Source organism: Urocitellus parryii, chromosome 6 (genome assembly GCF_045843805.1).
Source record: "Urocitellus parryii isolate mUroPar1 chromosome 6, mUroPar1.hap1, whole genome shotgun sequence".
NCBI lineage: Eukaryota > Metazoa > Chordata > Mammalia > Rodentia > Sciuridae > Urocitellus > Urocitellus parryii.
The window spans coordinates 161770916-161790157 of record NC_135536.1 but is presented as its reverse complement, the minus strand read 5'-3'; the positions used below and the strand labels follow the sequence as shown (position 1 = coordinate 161790157).

Below are 19242 nucleotides of genomic sequence, written 5' to 3'. Positions count from 1 at the left end.
TTTATAAGTGTTGCCTGTAAAGTGTTTTGCAGAGGTACTGCTTCTAATAAAACAACTTGAGTTAATTTGAGGTAATAAACCACCACCTATAGGCTAGGTGTATAAAATACTGACTTCCTATACTAATACTAATCCCAATTAAATAAAAGGGGTAACTGTAAAATTATAGATATTGAATATAACCTCTTAATCCCACTTAAAGACTGGTAAAACTGGCTTGTCGGATATTTAAAACCAAACTCTTGAAGACCAAAGTCAAGGAAGTAAAAGGGCCAAGAAAAAAACAACCAACATTTTGGCCCTTATCCTCTAAGGTCAGTCAAGACATAGAGAATGACAGGACCCCTCTCTGGGTCCTGCAAATCTGGTAAGTCACCTGATATGCCAATCAGGGAGATCAAGAGGACAATAGAGAACAGGAAGTCAATATCCCTGATATTTCCAAGAGAAACCAACAGTCAGCAAGACCCTGATTCATCCTGGCAGATGAACAGGACCTCTTTAAAATCCCCTGTTCCTGCTGATGGGCAGAATCACAGCCTCAGGAGAGAAGTCCCCTGTGTTTCTTATTTTTCCTTTTTTCTAGAAAGAGGAAGGAAGGAAATAAAGAATGTGACTTGGGGAAAAAAATCTTAGAAAAATTCAAAAATGCACTAGAGAAGAAAGAAATGCATGAAACATCGTGAATTATCTTGAGTAAGAGGTTAAAATGTTTAAGGTCCTTGCTTAGCATTTGGATGGCCATCTTAAGTGACAGCTGTCATTTAAAAATAAATTTTTTTCTGAGAAAGGCTCACCACTCCCTCATACCAACCCAAATCTTCACCACCTGCATTCCTTCCCACCCAAGGGAGTATCACCACTCCCTCATACTAACCCCACCCTTGACCACCAGCATTAGGACCCACCTGGCTCTAACCCCTGAGCCTGCCCCTGTCTATAAAGAGATGTGCCTTTATTTGTCAGCTCTGACAAATAAACTCTCTCCTGTGTATCTCTGCCTGGTCTCACTCAGTCTTTCATTTCTTGCTGGTCCATCTGCTGGTTCCTGGCTTTCCTTTCAAAACATGTAATAACAATGTACTTTTGTTCTTCCTACGAGAGTAAAAGTTCATGAGTTATTAGGATTTTTGCTAAGAATTTGATTATTTAAAGAAATTATTTATCCAATATAATTTCTTTATTTGGTGTAAAATAATGAGAGGAGACTCCCTTTGATTTCAATTGTTGATAGCATTCTACATTTGAAAATGAACATCTGAGGTCAGTGACAGTGGAAGATTATGTCTTCAAAAGAATAAAACACGAAACAAAAATTGTGGGGTTTTGTTAATCATAATACTAAACCATGTGGAATTTTTCAACAATAGTTACACAGAATGTAGGTTGATAACATTAATAAAATTTAGTTCATAAATTCAAAGAAAAGAACAATTTTCACAGATAACATTTTATCAACTATTATATTTAGAAGTAAGTAGAAACCAACTAAAAACATAATGTGATGTTACGTGCTCAGTGCTGGAAAAGAAACCTATACTGCTAAACTGAATTTCATATATGATACTGTACAGCCATAGTTTGCATAAAAAAGAATAATTTATGAAACCACATCCACTCAACAACAACCATAAATAGGAAAAGTCACATCTGAATTATGGAAGAGCTTTTTATACATCTATGTAAGTGCAATCATTTTAGAAGAACTAAAAACAAAATCTATTTCTTCCCCTACTTAACTAAGCATTTAGTCTATAATCAGCTAGTTATCATGAAGTATTATTAAGGAACTATTTTTACAGTACCCATTTTTATGAGTTTTTTATGTTACACGAACAGTGGTATTCTAAAAAATGCACAAATTGGTTATTCTCTTTTATGTTTCCTATATTAAGTCAAACCAAAGCTCTGGATATTGGCATTATGTTAACCCAAGTGGAAACCCAACTATTTCAATCTCTGAAATGTCTTTAAATTTTACTTATATTCATTCTATTATACTAAAGTCATGTTTGTCAAAAATAGATTTAAAGAAACCCCACATTTAAAGTAATTTCAGAGTTTGTTTCAAATTACCTTTGGGGGACAAGGAAACCTTATTTTAATAAGTCACTGAGTACTTTAGGAAAAATACATAAAAAGAAAGTATTTGAGACAAATCATAAAATTAGTTTATTCTTATTTTTAAATTCCTTATTATTGGGGGAGGATCAGAAATAACAAACATGCCATTTATCTAAAAAAGACATTTAGGATTATTTTTCAATTCTACATAAATAGTACCATGCCTTTTTTGAATGTTTCACTTGAGATAATTTTACAATTAATAAAATTTAAATGCTAAATTCAAAGAAAATCAACAAAAATCACTGGGCAAAAGCAATGAGTAGATAATTTAAGAAAAAATATATTCAAAAAGTTTCTCAACCTCACTTGTCAGAAAAAAAGCAAATCTAGAAACCAATTTTCCATCCTTAATTTTGGATGTTTAAAAAAAAGTGATCGTAACCATTGGAAAAGGATATAGACACACAGGAGTTTGGAAGTCATTATCCTGTCCTAACAACAAGTAGAAAGCAGATAAACTAAAATATCAATGAACTTTAGCTCTCTAAAGGAAATGAGGTCACAGAACTGCTGCCCCCACAACACAGAGAATATCAATTTATTGGAGAAGAAACCTCCTTGGAAACCAGTACAAAGGTAGGAAAAGTTCAACTGGATGAATGCTGGAGGCTCATTGTGTACAAGCATAACAGTTAAAACTCCAGTCACAGAAGTACCTCTACACTTTTATGAATTTTACCTCAAGGAGTTGGACTAGGTTCTCACAGTGAAGATGGAATAAAAAAAATCCCCTCATTTCCCTCCTATTCTTCCCAGCTCTGAAAACCACAATCTCCCTTTCACTTTTTTATATTCTATGTATGCATGAGATCATATGGTTCTTGTTTTGCTGTGCCTGACTAACATAGTGATCTCCAGTTTCATTCATGTTGTCACAAATGGCAGGATTTCATACTTTTTATGGCTGAATAGTAATCCATTATATGTGTGTGTGTGTGTGTGTGTGTGTGTGTGTGTGTGTGTATCTCACATGTTCATTATTCATTCATCAGGTGATAGACACTTAGGTTGATTCTCTATCATTGCAATTGTGAATAGTAATGCAACAAACATAGAAGTGCAGGTGTCTCTTCAATATGACATTTTCATTTCTTCTGAATATATACCCAATACTGAAATTGCTAAATCATTTTTGCAGCAACCTCCATAGTTTTCCATTATGGCTGTCCTAATTTACATTACCTCCAACAATGTGTATAAGTTCCCTTTCCTCCATATCTTCACCAGCTCTTGTTATCTTTTGTGTATTTGATAATAGAAACAAAATTAGTTTAAAATGAGCAATAGAAGAATTTCAAGATGGCAGGATAGAGAAGGTTACTTTACTGGAATTTAAAACTGGACATTCAAAGCACATAGTGGATCTCAGGAGGTTGGATACAATAAAATAAGGAAGAACTCCCCAGTGCCACAGTCACTGCTTTGGCTGGAGACAGCAGCCAGAGTGGTCCCTCTGTAAGCAAAGTAGAGGGATAAGGGAAATAAAGGAACCCAAGTTTTTAGGAGGCCTGAGATTTGTCTGGGTACAGTGAGTTTAGAGCTCTAAGACAATGTCCAACTAAACTGAAAGGCATGTTGTACAATATCCTTGAGTGGGAGAGAAGTTGCCGTCTCTCCCAGAGGCAAGCCCAGAACAGAGAAAGGAACCATATTGCAGAGGCAGTGCAGGGGCTGCCACCTAGAAGAGCTGATTTCTGGCAAACCTGACTTTGGCCCAAAATACAGGCCTGGAAAACTCATAGTGCACGACATAGAATGTGCCTAAGTGACCAAGAGAAAATCAAACATGGAGAGAGGTTTACGCAGGGGAAAACTTGTAAACTTGTGGAAACCCACTTAGCTTTCCCCTTCACCTCCAATCTGGCTGCTTACAGGACCTACTGGGAGAGAAGTTATCTAGCCAGGAATTTGGAAGAATTGGGGCAGGAGAGTTTGGAGACAGAACACAAGACCAGGAAACGTAAGGTCCACATGCCATACAGGGGACTAAGAATTGGCTCCTCCACCACATGAGTGGAACCCGAGAGAGTTGGGGTACAGTCTTCCAGCATGGACCAGCAAGTACTGGGCACTAGAGATGCACTGATTTAAAATCTCCAGACCAACTGGCATACAGTGAAGGGTCTGAAGCTCACCTATACCTAAACCCTGCCCCAAGGAATTCTTCCTCCAGGATTACCTGTCTCACTCCAGCAATACAAAAGGTGGAGCATCATGTTCCAGTGGACCCCACCTACTACTGAGAAGAGAACAGGAGAATCTTTTGAACTCCAATGAATAAAAATTTTAACTATTCCTCAAGATTTTTTTTTCTCTCTCTTTTTTCTTTTTTCCTTTTTTTTCTCTGTTTAATTGTGACCTTAATTGTTCATGAACATTTATACATTCTCATATTTGGGTTTTTTTCCCTCATTTCTAGCATTTTTGAAGCCAGTTATTTTTCAAGGACCAGCTTTTTGAGGACTAGGATGCTTGATGAGTATGTTTCAATTTTGTATTATATACTTTCCTTTTCATTTTACTTAATTTTTAAAAAATTTTATTTTATATATATATATTTTTTTTTTTTCTCACACCTGTCTCCCATGATTCTTCTGTTTTCTTCAGCTAATAGCTAATCTCTATTGTTCTCTCTTTAACAATTCCTTCAATTTTTTACTTTTATCTTCTCCTCTCCTCCCTCAAAATCAGTATATCCTATATTACTCTGTTCTCTCCCTGTTTACCATACATAACTATAAATCCTCTGCAAACTATTGTTTTTATTGTAGGCAATAAAAGATCATATGATTTCTGTTTATTGTGACAATTAACATTATAGACATCATAGCAGGAATTATTCAGTTTAATGCTGTATATCATTAGCATTGTTTGTTGTTTTTATTTGTCTCCCCTACCCCCAAAGGTGAGGTATGGGAAACCTTCAGGGACAATATAAGTCCACAGGGTAGAAACTCTACTGCCTCAGATCCATACTGTTACATGAGTAGACACACAAACAACATTAAAAAGCAAGGGAAAAAATTGCCCCAAACAAACTAAGATACTCCAATAACAAAATCCATCAACATCACAGTAGAAGAAATGTCAGAGAAGGAGTTTAGGATATACATGAACTGATCTGTGAGGTAAAGGATGATATAAGGAGTGAAATCAAAAAGAAAATACAGGAAGCGAAAGATCAATCAACAAAAAGAGATTCTGAAAAAACTCAAACAAAAATCCTTGAAATGAAAGAATTAATAAACCAAATTAAAAATTCAATTGACCCTTCATATGAAGGAATTAATAAACCAAATTAAAAATTCAATTGAAAATATCACTAATAGATTAGATCACTCAGAAGACCCAGTTCCAGGCAATGAAGGCAAAATATATAATCTTGAAAACAAAGTTGACCATGGAGGAAAAAATGTTAAGAGACCATGAACAGAACTTCCAAGAAATATGGGATAAACTTAAAAGACCAAATTTAAGATTTATGGGGATAAATGAAGGTGCAGATATACAAACCAAAGGAATGCACAATCTTTTCCATGAAGCAATATCATAAAATTTCCCAAACCTAAAGAATGAAATGGAAATCAAATACAGGAGGCTTAAAGGATCCCAAATTTACAAAATTACAATAAACCCACACAAAGACACAACATTTCGAGAAGCCATCCGTGAAATGGATGGACCTTCTTCAGCACTGTAGCCCATGAGGGGGTAGATCTGGCATTGGGAACTTTCCATGGCTATCCCACCAGGATAGATTGCCCAAATGCAAGTAAACTCCTCAGCTCTGCTAAGAGTTCTCAGGGAGCATAGGAAATGGTGTGACCCACTCGGAGCGAAGTAGCCTACCTGTCCCCACTTCTATCCTGTTTGAGTGAAGAATTTTCCATAGAATTTCTTTGTTGTGGTCCAATATAAATAAAGCAATTGTGGGCTCCTTTCTTTGTTAGAAGCTGGACCCATCTAGTTAGCTTTGCCCATCTCCGGCCCCTCTTAACTACTTTCTGTGTTCTGTGGTCATTTTGCTGTACTACTTTTCTTAGCTTTTATTTCTCCATCAGCCCATCCCACCGAAGGGAAACCCATTCCTTCGTGCACATGCAGGCCATGGGCGATACATTATTATGAAAATGCCTAACAAACAGAATAAGGATAGAATTTTTTAAAATGACAGGTAACACTTAAGGGAAACCAATATGAATCTCACCTGATTTCTCAACCAAGAACCTCAAAGCTATGAGAGTTAGCATAATATATACCAAGTTCTGAAAGAAAATGAATGCCATCCAAGAATACTATACACAGGAAAATTAAGTTTTGGAATTTGCAATGAAATGAAAACCTTCCATGATAAACCAAATTTTAAAAAATTAACAAACTGAAAACCTGCACTATAAAACATACTCAATAAGATATTTCATGAAGAAGAATGAAAAATAAAAGTGAAAACCAACAAAGGGAAGAACTACATTAGAAAAATAGGCAATCAAAGGAGAAACTAATTCAAATTAAAAACTAGAAATAAACCAAAAAGAGGGAAAATAAATCATATCTCAATAATAACCTTGCACATTAATAGCCTAAACTCATCATTCAAAAGACACAGATTGGCAGACTGGATTAAAAAACAAGACCCAACAATATGCTGTCTCCAAAAGACTCACCTAGCAGGCAAAAACATCCACAGACTAAAAGTAAAAGGATGGGGCAAAAACACATATCACTTGCATGGATCTTGCAAATAAGCAGAGGTTTTCATCCTCTTATCAGATAAAGTGGATTTCAAGCCAAAGTTAATCAGAAGGGACAAAAAAGGTCATTTCATACTGCTTAAGGGAATTAAACTTCAGAAGGACATAATAATAATAAATATTTATGGCCCAAACAATGGAGCGTCTATGTATATCAAACAAAACCTTCTCAACTACAAGAATCAAATACACAATACAATAATAGTTGGTGAATTTAACACAACTCTCTTACCACTGAATAGATCATCCAAAAAAAATCTAAATAAACTATAGAAATAAAAACTATAACCAATAATTTAGTCTTAACAGACATATATAGAATAATTTACCCATCAATGAGCAAATACATTTTCTCATCAGCAGCACATGCATTCTTCTCTAAAATAGACCATATCTTATGCCACAAAGCAACTCTTAGCAAATACAAAAAAAAAAAAAATAGAGATAGTACCTTGCATTCTATCAGATCAAAATGATATGAACTTAAAAATCAATGAAATAAAAAAATAAAAGCTACTCTAACACCTGGATACTAAATAATATGCTATTGAATGACCCATGGACAGCTGAAGAAATTGGGGATGAAATAAAAAATACTGAGAGGTAAATGAGAATAGTGATACAACATATCAAAATCTCTGGGACACTATAAAGACAGTACTAAGAGTAAAGTTCATTGCATTGAGCTCATTCAATAAAAAAATACAAAGTCAATAAATAAATGACCTAATATTATATCTCAAAGCCCTAGAAAAAGAACAAACCAACAGTAGAAGACAAGAAATAATTAAAATTGGCGCTGAAATAAAAGAAATTGAGACAAATAATTCAAAAAATTGACAAAACAAAAAGTTGGTTCTTTGAAAAAATAAATACAATTGATAAACCCATAGCCAAGCTAAAAGAGAAAAAGAAAAAAAGCTCAAATTACTAAAATTCATGATGAAAAAAGAAATATCACAACAATGAACATTAATAAAATACCTAAGATAATCAGAAACTATTTTGCAAATTGATACTTTAATAAAATAGAAAATCTTGAAGACATCTACAAATTTTTAGAGATATATGACCTACCCAAATTGAATCAGGAGGACCTACATAATTTAAACAGATCAATTTCAAGCAATGAAATTAAAGATGCCATCAAAAGACTACCAACAAAGAAAAGCTCAGGACCAGACAGACTCTCAGCCAAGTTCTACCAGACCTTCAAAAAAGAACTAACATCAATCCTCCTTAAATTGTTCCATGAAATAGAAAAGGAGGGAATTCTTCCAAAATCATTCTTTGAAGCTAGTGTCACCCTGCTATCAAAACCAAACAAAGACATATCAAGGAAACAAAATTTCAGACCAATATCCCTCATTAATAGACTAGATATAACTAGGGAAATAATTTCTGACCTGGACAATATCTTGAAGTAAATCTCCCAAATTGAAAAGAAAATAGAAAAAAGAATGGGAGGGGGGAAACCCAGAACATAACATCCAAAAACTGTGTCACAACTACAAAAGACTGACATACACATAATGAGAATTCAGAAAGAGAATAAGAGAAAAAAAAACAAAGAAATTTTTAAAGCAATAATGTCTGTGAATTTCCCCAGAGCAATGTCAGACTCCAAATCAAAGAAATAGGAACCTTGAAGAACAGCAGACAGGATAAATTTTCACAACTACAGCTAGGTATATTATATACAAACTTCAGAAAAGGATTGCAAGTTCAAAGGCAGCCTCGGCAAAAGTGAAGCACTAAGCAACTCAGTGCAACCCTGTCTCTAAATAAAAATACAAAATAGAATTGGGGATGTGGTTCAGTGGTTGAATGCCCCTCAGTTCACTCTCTGGGAGGGAGGGAGGGAGGGAGGGAGGGAGGAAGGAAGGAAGGAGAAAAAAACCTTGAAAGAAGTCAGAGGAAGAAAACACCTTACCAGAATTAAGCAAAAAAATTAATTACATCTGACATCTCCTTATCAACCATGCTAACCAATCAAGCAGTTATATATTTAAAGAATTGAGGGGGTCAAACTAGAATTCTGAACCTTTTGAAAGTATCCTTCAAAAATGAAAGGGAAATAAAGGCTTTCTAAAATGACCAAACTTCTGTTGTAGACCTGCAACAAGGTTAAATAATTCTTCAGAAAGAGAAAGATATTATATTAGATCAGAAACTCAAATCTACATAAAGAAAGGAAGATAATTTAAAAAAAGAATTAGAGAAGAAAAAATATTCATTTTTCTTATTTATAATTCATCAGATATATAATAATTTATTGAAAATAATACTCTAGAGATTAGTGCTCTATCTGATGTGTGAGGGGTAAAGATTTACTCCCAAGATGTAGGCTCTCTATTTACCTCACAGATTGTTTCTTTTGCTGAGAAGAAACTTTTTAGTTTGAGTCCATCCCATTTATTGATTCTTGATTTTAATTCTTATGCCAAAGGAGTCTTATGAAGGAAGGTGGGGCCTAACCCCTCATGAAAGAGATTAGGGCCTACTTTTTCTTCTATTAGATGCAGGGTCTCTGGTTATATTCCTAGCTCCTTGATTCCAAAGTACATGTATGAATACATGAATTGGTGTGAATATACTTTATATACAACCAGAGATATGAAAAATTTTGCACCATATGTGTAATAAGAATTGTAATTCATTCTGCTGTCATATATAAATAAAAAAATAATAATAATAATAGTAAAACAGTAACAATGTATTTGATAATATACACATATGTATAAATAAAATGAATGCAATGATTTAAGGAACAGAAGGAAGAATTAATAATATTTTGTTACTATGAGGTCCTTGTATTGCTTGTAAAGTGGTAGGGTGTTATTTGAAAGTAGACTTAGATTACTTGTAAATATACATTCCAAACTCTAGAGCAACCATGCAAAATAGTTAAAAAAAAAAAAGTATAACTGATATGCTAAGAAAGGAGAGACAGTGGAATCATATAAAATGCTTAATTAATAGAATCTGAAGAAATAAGAATTCAGAATTCATACATAGTAAAATCATAAAAAATTATGGACAACTTAAATTTATTTCAATAAAGAAAAGAATAAATTATGAGACCATGGAATACTCGGCTATAAATCTATATACACTGATATATTAAGAGCATCCAGGTATTTTAAGTGGAAAGTATGTTTCAAACAGTATTATAAATATCTTCTATACAATCATTTTAAAAGATGATAGAGAAGAGAGATAGACTATAAAGATACATATCAAATTGATAGCAATGGTTCTTTCTGGAAAAGAATGAGATTCAGATAAAAGAAAATTGGGTATGTGACTGTAGTGTATAAGTTTATTTTTTCCCTACATATACATTGCAGTAAGAATCTCAAGATACTTCATTTTTACAAATCTTTTTTTAAAAGAAAAAAAAATGAAACAAAAAAGGAAGAATATCATTGTTTCCATAAAACCACAAAGTGGCTACTGGCTTATCTCAATCACTGTCTGAAAGGATTTTGAGAAAATAACTTCAAATAGAAGCTTGAGATCACCACCAACAGTTTTAATTTATAATTTAAATTAATGGTTAATTTGATTTACAACTGAACTTTTACAAGTCGTTTCGATTGATCTGTAAACTAGTTCAAGGATTAAATAGAATTTGGGAGCTGCAAGGAATTTTAGAGCTCATCTAGATCTTCCCCTCACTTTACACAAGATGAAATTGAGAACAAAGGGACTTGTCTGTTTTAGACAGATAATTAATTACACCACCAGTATGTTAAAAAAGGAAAGAACTCAACCCCCTTGCTCTTAGTCCAGGCCTCTAGTAAATGCAATTTATCTCATTTCAAGTACTCTGTAAATATCATTTGTGCTTCCTAAGTAGTTCCTGAAAATTTTCATTTTCTATTCCCATTTCAAATCATCTGATTAAAAAGAGCTTCACAGTTATGGGCTGAATCCAGTAAAGATTTAACAGAATTTAGCATGGTCAAGGAATTTAGAAACTTTTCCTCATCCAGTCATCTTGCCTTAAAAAAAAATAAAACATGGGCTGGGGTTGTGACTCAAGTAGTAGCACGATCATCTAGCATGCATGAGGCACAGGGTTCAATCCTCAGCACCACATAAAAATAAAATAAAGATATTGTGTCCACCTAAAGCTAAAAAATAAATATTAAAAAATAAATAAATAAAATAAAATAAAACAGCTTAAGTGACTTGCTCTGTACAATGAGTCAGACACTGAGTTGACAGTGGAACCCAGCTGTTCTGACCTCCAGGATATTATTCTTCTGTATTTCACCAAAATTTTACAGAATGACCCCCAGAGGTTAACAAGATAACTTTGGGCAAGTCAGTAAACTCTTGTAAACTAAGTGTCTTTAACTATTAAATGAGCAGGGTCAATTAGATGAGCTCTGAAGTTTCCTATTTCTTTCCATGAGTCTGAGTTTTTTAAAAGTGGGGTTCAATATGCATTAGATAAAGGGTCCCAAAGGCAAAATGAAACACTACAGCCCAACTCTATAAGAAATTTAAAAGAGCTAAATAAAAGAAAGTACAACAAAGCAACAAAAAAGAGTAAAGTTCAGGAACTCCTCAGAAGGATCTAAACCTAGAGAAATGCAACTAGCTAGCAAATCAGTGAAGTCCTTCTGGACATTATTAAAAAGCATAAAACTGCCACATGTTATAATTAAACACCCATCACAGGATTTCTAAGAAATTAACTTATCATGAGCATCTAGCTTTCAACTCTTGTTATTCTTTCTCATTGATGTCCTGAGCATGCATCTACTATATCTGTATAACTAAATAACAAACTACATAAATCACATGTTATTAAAGCAAAGAATTTGATTTTATTTAAAGCAATATTCAACAGTGATAATTGTTAAATCAACAACAAGATCTAAGTCTGATTCCAATATATATTGAGGAAGTACTAACATGATTATAGTGATCTTTTTCTGAAGAATCATCATTGGTAGACTTCAAGTCCTATTCATAATATATCCCTAGGTTTATATTTGCCATTGCACAGCTCTTACTAACATAAATATAGTTAAGACCATTATTCAGTTGATTTCAGGCAATTTCTTGTCTATTCTATATCCATTAAAACTTCATAAAAATCCCAGCAAGTTGGGAGGGTGAGGAAGGAGTATTAGTTCAAAGCCAGCCTCAGCAAAAGTGAGGAACTAAGCAACTCAGTGAAACCCTGTCTCTAAATAAAATATAAAAAATAGGGCTGGGGATGTGGCTCAGTGGTAGAGTGCCCCTGAGTTCAATCCCCAGCACTAAAAATGAAAACAAAAACAAAAACAAAAACAAAAAAATCCTCAGCACTAATAAATGTAAGAAAGTACCTTTACAAATTCTCTGTATATGATAATAATTCTTCTATAGTTAGTCACTGTTTTTCCTTCATATAAATATATATAATTCTTTCCTGATAATCTTCTTTCTGTTTGTGGCCTAGATGATGTATCTATTTAAACAGAGCATGATACTTCATTAAACAATACTGGACAACAATGCTTATGATTCTGATAAAGTAATTCAAGTTTCATCCCCACACCTGTAACCTTCCATTCATCCCATTAGTATATGCTTATCTAGTTTATAAATTCTACTTTGAGACAGTTTTAGAATAAGATGTGTTTTGAGCAGGTAAATGCTAAATTTTGGTAAAATCAATAGTTTGGAGAAATACTTGCCTAACCAGGTACCCACAAGTATCCAGGGAGATGGGGTATGGCTAGACACAAAACATTTGTGTAAAGACTAAAGGAAAAGACTAGTAAGAATCTCTGTCCTTCTTCCCAAGTTGGGAGGGATGCAGAAAAAGAGGAGACAAAAAATAAATAGCCATAGGAAGATTTGGAGGACCAAAGAACTGAAGAGACTTGTGCCCTACTTTACAGATGAAGATAAAAAGAAAGACAGGTAGGGAAGTTCTCCACTGCCATGCCAGCAAGGTGCTCTAGAAATAAAGGAGAAAAAGTCACCAATGTGCCTAGGTAATGAGGACCTCACTATCTTTTATGGTTTGCATATTAGGTGTCCCCTAAGAGCTCATTTGTGAGGCAATGCAAAAATATTTAGAGGTGAAATTATTGGCTTATGAGAACCATAATCCCTTCAGTGAATTAATCCCCAAATAGGGATTAACTGAGTGGTAGCTGAAGGTAGGTAGAATGCGGCTACAGGAGGTAGGCATTGGGGTTGTGTTTTTGGGACATATCTCCACCACACTCTTCTGCCATGATGTTCTGCCTCACCCCAATCACTGAGCAATGGAGCTGGCTGTCTATGGACTGAGACTTCTGAAACTGTGAGCCAAAAATAAATTTTTCCTTCTCTAAAATTGTTTTTGTCAGGTCTTTTAATCACAACAACAACAAAAAAAGCTAACTAAAACACTATCCCATCCCATAGACTATCCCAGAGTTTTAGGGCTGCCTGACCCTGTGACCAAAGGCCACTGAAGTTAACAGGCAGTTGACACCTGGGAAGGGTACCTGTCATCTTAGCATTTGCTGTGAATACTTGTGTACTGAAGAGGCCAAAAGCTGCAATAAGTCCATGAATATAACAGTGAATTCAGTGGCAATAGAGGCCAATAACCCAAAAGGTAGAAGGTAAGTCATATCTTAGCAGAGGCCAAGAGTCCAAAGAGGGTGACTATGAACCAAACTATTCCTCCTATAGCACCATGCTACACAAAAGTTTGCTGCAACTCAGGTGCTACTAATTAAAAGGGAAGGAAAATATAAACATAAAAATAATAAACAAATACAAATATTTATATGAATATTCATATTTGTATAAGTCAAGAAGTCATAATTTAAACCTAATTAGAGAAAATAAAAACTTATATACCCTTTCTGCCATTTCCAATCTGGGCTTGGGGCGAGAGGCTGAGTTGGCATATGGGCGTGTGTACATCTAACAAAGTCTATCTCAGTCATGTGTCCAGGATGTGATCCCTTTGTGATTTGCAGCCTAGGCCCAACAATAATCTTTCCACAACTCTCTCAATATGGAATCCAATCATGCTCTGAAAACCCGAGTCCTTCATAGAGCAGGGCTCCAAATGCACACCAGTTACCCATTGCTGATCATCTGCTCCCCTATCTGCACTGCAGAGGGTTACCTATTATTTGATTCCAGACAAGCTCAGCCTGACCCAACCAGCAATGTGTCTGCAATTTGGTGATCAAACCACATCTTCTCCAATGTCCTTCCATGGACACTCTCTCAACCCTATGTTACCAAAAAGAGTTTCCTTATAACTTATTGTTCCTCTTTATCACAATAAATAATTTTTATGTTAAACATCACCTTCTTAATCTACTGGATGGTTCCTGTCTCCTGATTAGACCATGAATGTCACATTCATCTCATCTCAAAATCTAAGTCCATCACTATTTCCATTTTCTGCACCGATGTGTTCCTTAAAAATCACCATATATTTTCTATTCCTGGACCATTTCCAACCACTAGTGTCTCTTGTTTACATAGAAGATTTTGGGCAACCTTAGATCTACTCTATAAACCCTTCTTTAAAACACCATTTAATTTGTCAACTCAAGAACACATACGGTTTCTTTCATTTCTATCAGACTGAGGATGAACTCCTTCCCCAAAATGTTACGGGCCTTCATGATCTGGTCTCCCCTGACCTCATGTGTCTAATCCAGCCCTGCTCTTAGCCTCTGGTCAAAATAATGTAGTATCCCTCCCTCACCAGGCCTAATCCCTTGTTGTGTGTCTGTGTTCATGTTCATTTCCCCTTTTTGCCCACTTATCCCAGGGGCCTCTGGACCCAGTTTTAAAAGCTTCTAGTCAGGGTGGGTCCACATCTGTGGCACACAGCTATAATCCCAGAAATTTGGGAAGCTGAAGCAAGAGGATTGCAAGTTCAAGTTCAGCCTCAGCAACTTAGTGATATCTTGACTCAAAAATAACAAATAAGAAGCTCTGGGGATGCAGCTCAGTGGCAAAGCACACCTGGTTTCAATCCCCAATAAAATAAAAATGAATAAAATAAAAATGAATAAAGTCCTTTGAGGGTAACTCTTCCTATATTTTTGTCTGTTATGTCCTTATCACATAATTAACATCTTATTATATCTGTTTTAGTTTCCTACACCCTCCAGGCTTAACCCTATGACACATTCTCACTAATTAACATGTTCATAATGTACTTCTCTGACTTATTTTTAATTATGCCTTATATTTCTTATGCAACTCTCACAGGTCTTGCATAGTATTAAGCTCAATGTTCAATGATGGGAAAATCAGACTAAGTTAAATGGTTTAATTCAAAGTAACAGTTACATAGAGGGCCATGACTAAGCTATGTAAAACTTTTCTACAGATTAGAAAAAGGCACCCCTTCCTCCAGACAGATGCAGTTTCACACCCAGTTACATGTCATGGCAAATGGTGTCCAGGGAGAATTTCATTTCAACCCCATGAAACTGTACATAGAAGTGCTGGATGCATGAATACAACACTGATTTTAAGAAGAGTCAACTGTGTTACAAAAACCTTTAAAAGTGATTATCTCTTACAATTCCTTTGGAATTTTATTCAACCATATATTATTCTAATCCAGGACAATGTCTTATAGGTTGAGCATTAAATTAGCTACTCAGAAGATTTCATGCTGTAGTAGCTATTGTGGTAGAATTTCTATTCATGGCCAATATTAACTCAAGATCTAATTATTCGAGGCCCTGAAGCTAAGTCTAGAGATATAAATGGGATACCTGATTCATGATGCTTAAATCTTAGAGAAATGTTCCATATTTAGAAGGATGTAATTTTCTTTTCTTTTTTTAATTAGTGGATTTTAATTATAAGAATAATGGGTTTCATTGTGGCATATTTGTTCATGCACATAACATATTCTGATCATATCTTTCCCCTTCCCGTTACCCTCCCCTTCCCACTCTGCGGGATCCCCTTTCTCTTCTCTAAGAGTCTCCTAGAAGAATATCATTTCTTAACATTATACTTACTGATAAACTTGTTTTGCATAGTCTCCAACAGAGCTTGGTGAGCATCTTCAGCTTGTAAAGCGTGTGAACATTCTCTAGCCAGTATGGTGCGCACAAGATGCTCTCCACATCCTAGAAGTCCAAGGAAACCAACAACAGTTGAAGAAAAGTAGCACTGAACACCCTGCTTGTCTCATAGCATTAAAACAACCTTGTACACCACTTAAGAAGTAGTCACATTGTAGAACAACTCAGTGAGGGATGAAATGATGTCTATGAGGAACCTGGTAATTTCAGTAATGAGAACCAGAAGAAATTAAAGAAACACATGATTGTCTAATCTCAAAAGAAAATAAAGGAAAACTCTTTTCATAGCAATAATTTGCATAATACAGGAACACAGATTCTCCATCTAGAAATTTCCTAGAGTTTTGTCTCATTCCCACTCTTGGGTGACTGAAATGATCCCATTTTATATTTATTTGTTTGCATTCAGTTGGCCTTTGTCTCATAGTCAGTAAATGGTCACTATGGCCATCAGTCATTTTCCTTCTAATACCCCACTTGCCAGTGTGTAAAGGGAGAGATGTAGGCAGCCAGGGGCAGTCTGAATCCCACCCCCACCTACTTTTTACTACAATGCCATAACACATTAATAGCAATAGAGTGGATGCAATAAAAGAGCACTTTTATATCTTTCTTACAGTGATTTACATAGCTTTCTGGGATTCTCTCTGTAGTTCTAAAGAAAAAAGTACATTTTAACCCTGAGATGAACTTGGACCATTCAGACACTTAAGTAAGGGCAGGTATAGGGATGAGGGTGTCGCTGCCTAGAATTCCAGTACAGTTTCTACCTGTTAAAATAGAAACTACCTTAACATAAAGACAAAAGAATTTATAGATTATGAGTTCTAATTAAAGATTTATGAAAAAAGAGCCTTTCTTGCTCCTAAAAATACAAATTTTTAAAAGTTTACTTTGAAAAATATTGGGGGAGCAAGACTTTAAAAGAAATATTGAATGCCACTTGAAAGACTTCTTACATACAAAATTTCACTAATTAAAGTATCAGTATTCTCTGACCCAAACAAGAGCAATAGATGCATAAGATCTTTACAAAGTTTTCTTTCTTTTAAAGTGTTTTTCCATTAAAAATTATTCCTGTCCAAAGATTGTTAGTGTATTAGAAAACCAAGTCCTCCACTATTCACCTAACAAAGGCAACAAATGATCTAAGCATCTAAGAAGACTATAAGAGAAACATGTCTCAGCTCTATCCTTTAAAAAAAATCACAGCAAAAGATAGAGTATTTCCAAGATCCACTCAGATTCCCAAACAGGACCAGGGACAATATAGTATTTATCCAAGTCACTGATCTGCACATATGTACCCCACACACATATATACATACACACACAAATGTGAGAGAGTGTTCTTAGCAATCAAAAAGAAATGTGAACTAAGATTATTAAATAAAACAACCTATTTTTTTTAAAAAATGGCTAAAAATTCTTAATTTCATATATTTAAACAAACACAAACTGATATGATACTAGTACTGTCTTTAGATAGCATGTATTGTGATGGACTTTAGGCACCAACAACAGTTTTCCATAAGAAATATTATCTGTAATTGTTAAGTCTTTCATTTCAGAAATTATATATATATATATATATATATATATATATATATATCTCCTCCCCTTCTCTTACTTTATCTCCTTCCCTATATATACATGCCCATATACAGACACACATGTGTGTATATTATGCATATACACCACATACACTCATTACCAAAAATACCAACAGTTCATAAAAGTGTAAAGTTTTTTTTTAATCACCTAAAGATCTAAATATTTCTTTGTGTATATCTACACTTAGATGAAGATCTAATATGTAATTTAATACATAACTTTGTGGCAAGAATTATAGCAATTGATATTTTGTTAATTTTTAGAATATTATTTATATAAACAAGAAAAAGATGACAATAAAGCTAATAGGAAAAAACATAGAGACATTATGTGAAGCTCATGAAACTCCACAAATTTTAATTCCCTTTGTTGAACATATTTGATGTTGAACAGTGAAATGTTATACTTTAAGAGAATAATAATTGTTAGGAAATTGGCATACTACACGTTAAATGAATGTTCAGAAGGTTATGTACACATGCTTCAAGTCAAACAGCTAAACTACATGAAGTTAACATTAAATAAAACTACACAATGTGTGTCAGGGAGACATTTTTCCCCTGTTGGTACATAGGAATATATAGGGTTTTCCAATGATTAACTTTTACTAATAAACTCTTAAAATTATGACTTACGTTCTCTGAAATATATTACTTTTAACGTAACAGCCAAGACACCAAAACCTTATTCTCCTACAGATTTCAAGCAAAGAAAATTTGACTTCTGTGGTTTTACCCACAAAATTCCAAAGTTTGTTAAAATATGTTAACACAGAATTGAAATGTGACTGAAAGGCAAAAAATCTCATTCTTTATTCACAGATATTAGAAATCTTTCATTACATCCTCTTTTTGACTTTATTTATATAGGATGAAGTATGTTTATATTCTTACATACTAGCAGGAAACATGGATTATACATGTAACAAAGATCTGAAAACAAATCTAGAGAAAAAATGATGAAAACCAAGTTCTGAAAGCACTTAAAAAAGTACACACTTGTTTGAATGACAAACTAATGAATTGAAACAGACAACAAATTCATAATTTGTGTTTTTAAAAGCCTTAGTTATCTTTGGAGGATGCTATAGAACCAACTGACCATTCTGAAAATTGTTAAATTAAAGAAAATAATCAAGCACTTCTATGTCCTTCCTATAGGAACTACACAGCCAGGTAACCAAAGAGTTTATGAAAGAAAATTTCCTCTACAGAAATATCCCAGGTAATATATGAAGCATAAATCAACAGAATAAGTATTTGTAACCTGTAATGTAATAATTGATATAGACAACAAATATTAATGATTGCTAATATTATAAAAGGATACAACCTGGCTTCATGGACCTACACAATTGAACCCATATAGTCTTGTCAACTACAAAAACTATTACAGTTGAATCTGAACAAGTCTCTAAAATGAAGTACTAAAGAAATAAAGAATAAACTCCCGCAGTTAACATGATATTTAATTATTTGTTTCTCCCTAATATCAAAAACAAGGTAATGCTCCCTGCTTTATCTCTTTAACAATATACTAGAGATTGGAGCCACTGTAGTAAGCCAAGAAAAATAAATAAAAGGCATAAAGATTAGAAAGGAAGAAATAAAACGATTCCTATTTGCAGATGATATAATTGTTTATGTAGAAAATCCTAGGAGATCTATATAATA

General features: G+C 34.1%; 1 protein-coding gene across 3 annotated transcripts in view; it reads right to left on the bottom strand.

Annotated features, from left to right (window-relative positions):
* The window catches only part of Tasp1 (taspase 1), a 272346-nt gene that overhangs the window by 101709 nt on the left and 151395 nt on the right, over positions 1–19242 (bottom strand). For 2 of the 3 annotated variants that reach the window (XM_026397660.2, XM_077799756.1), the window contains one exon: positions 15890–16000. The exons of the other annotated variant lie outside the window; for it this stretch is intronic. In XM_026397660.2, the coding sequence (XP_026253445.2) occupies positions 15890–16000 (111 nt within the window). The remainder of the gene's footprint in view (positions 1–15889; positions 16001–19242) is intronic. 3 annotated transcript variants of the gene reach the window in all.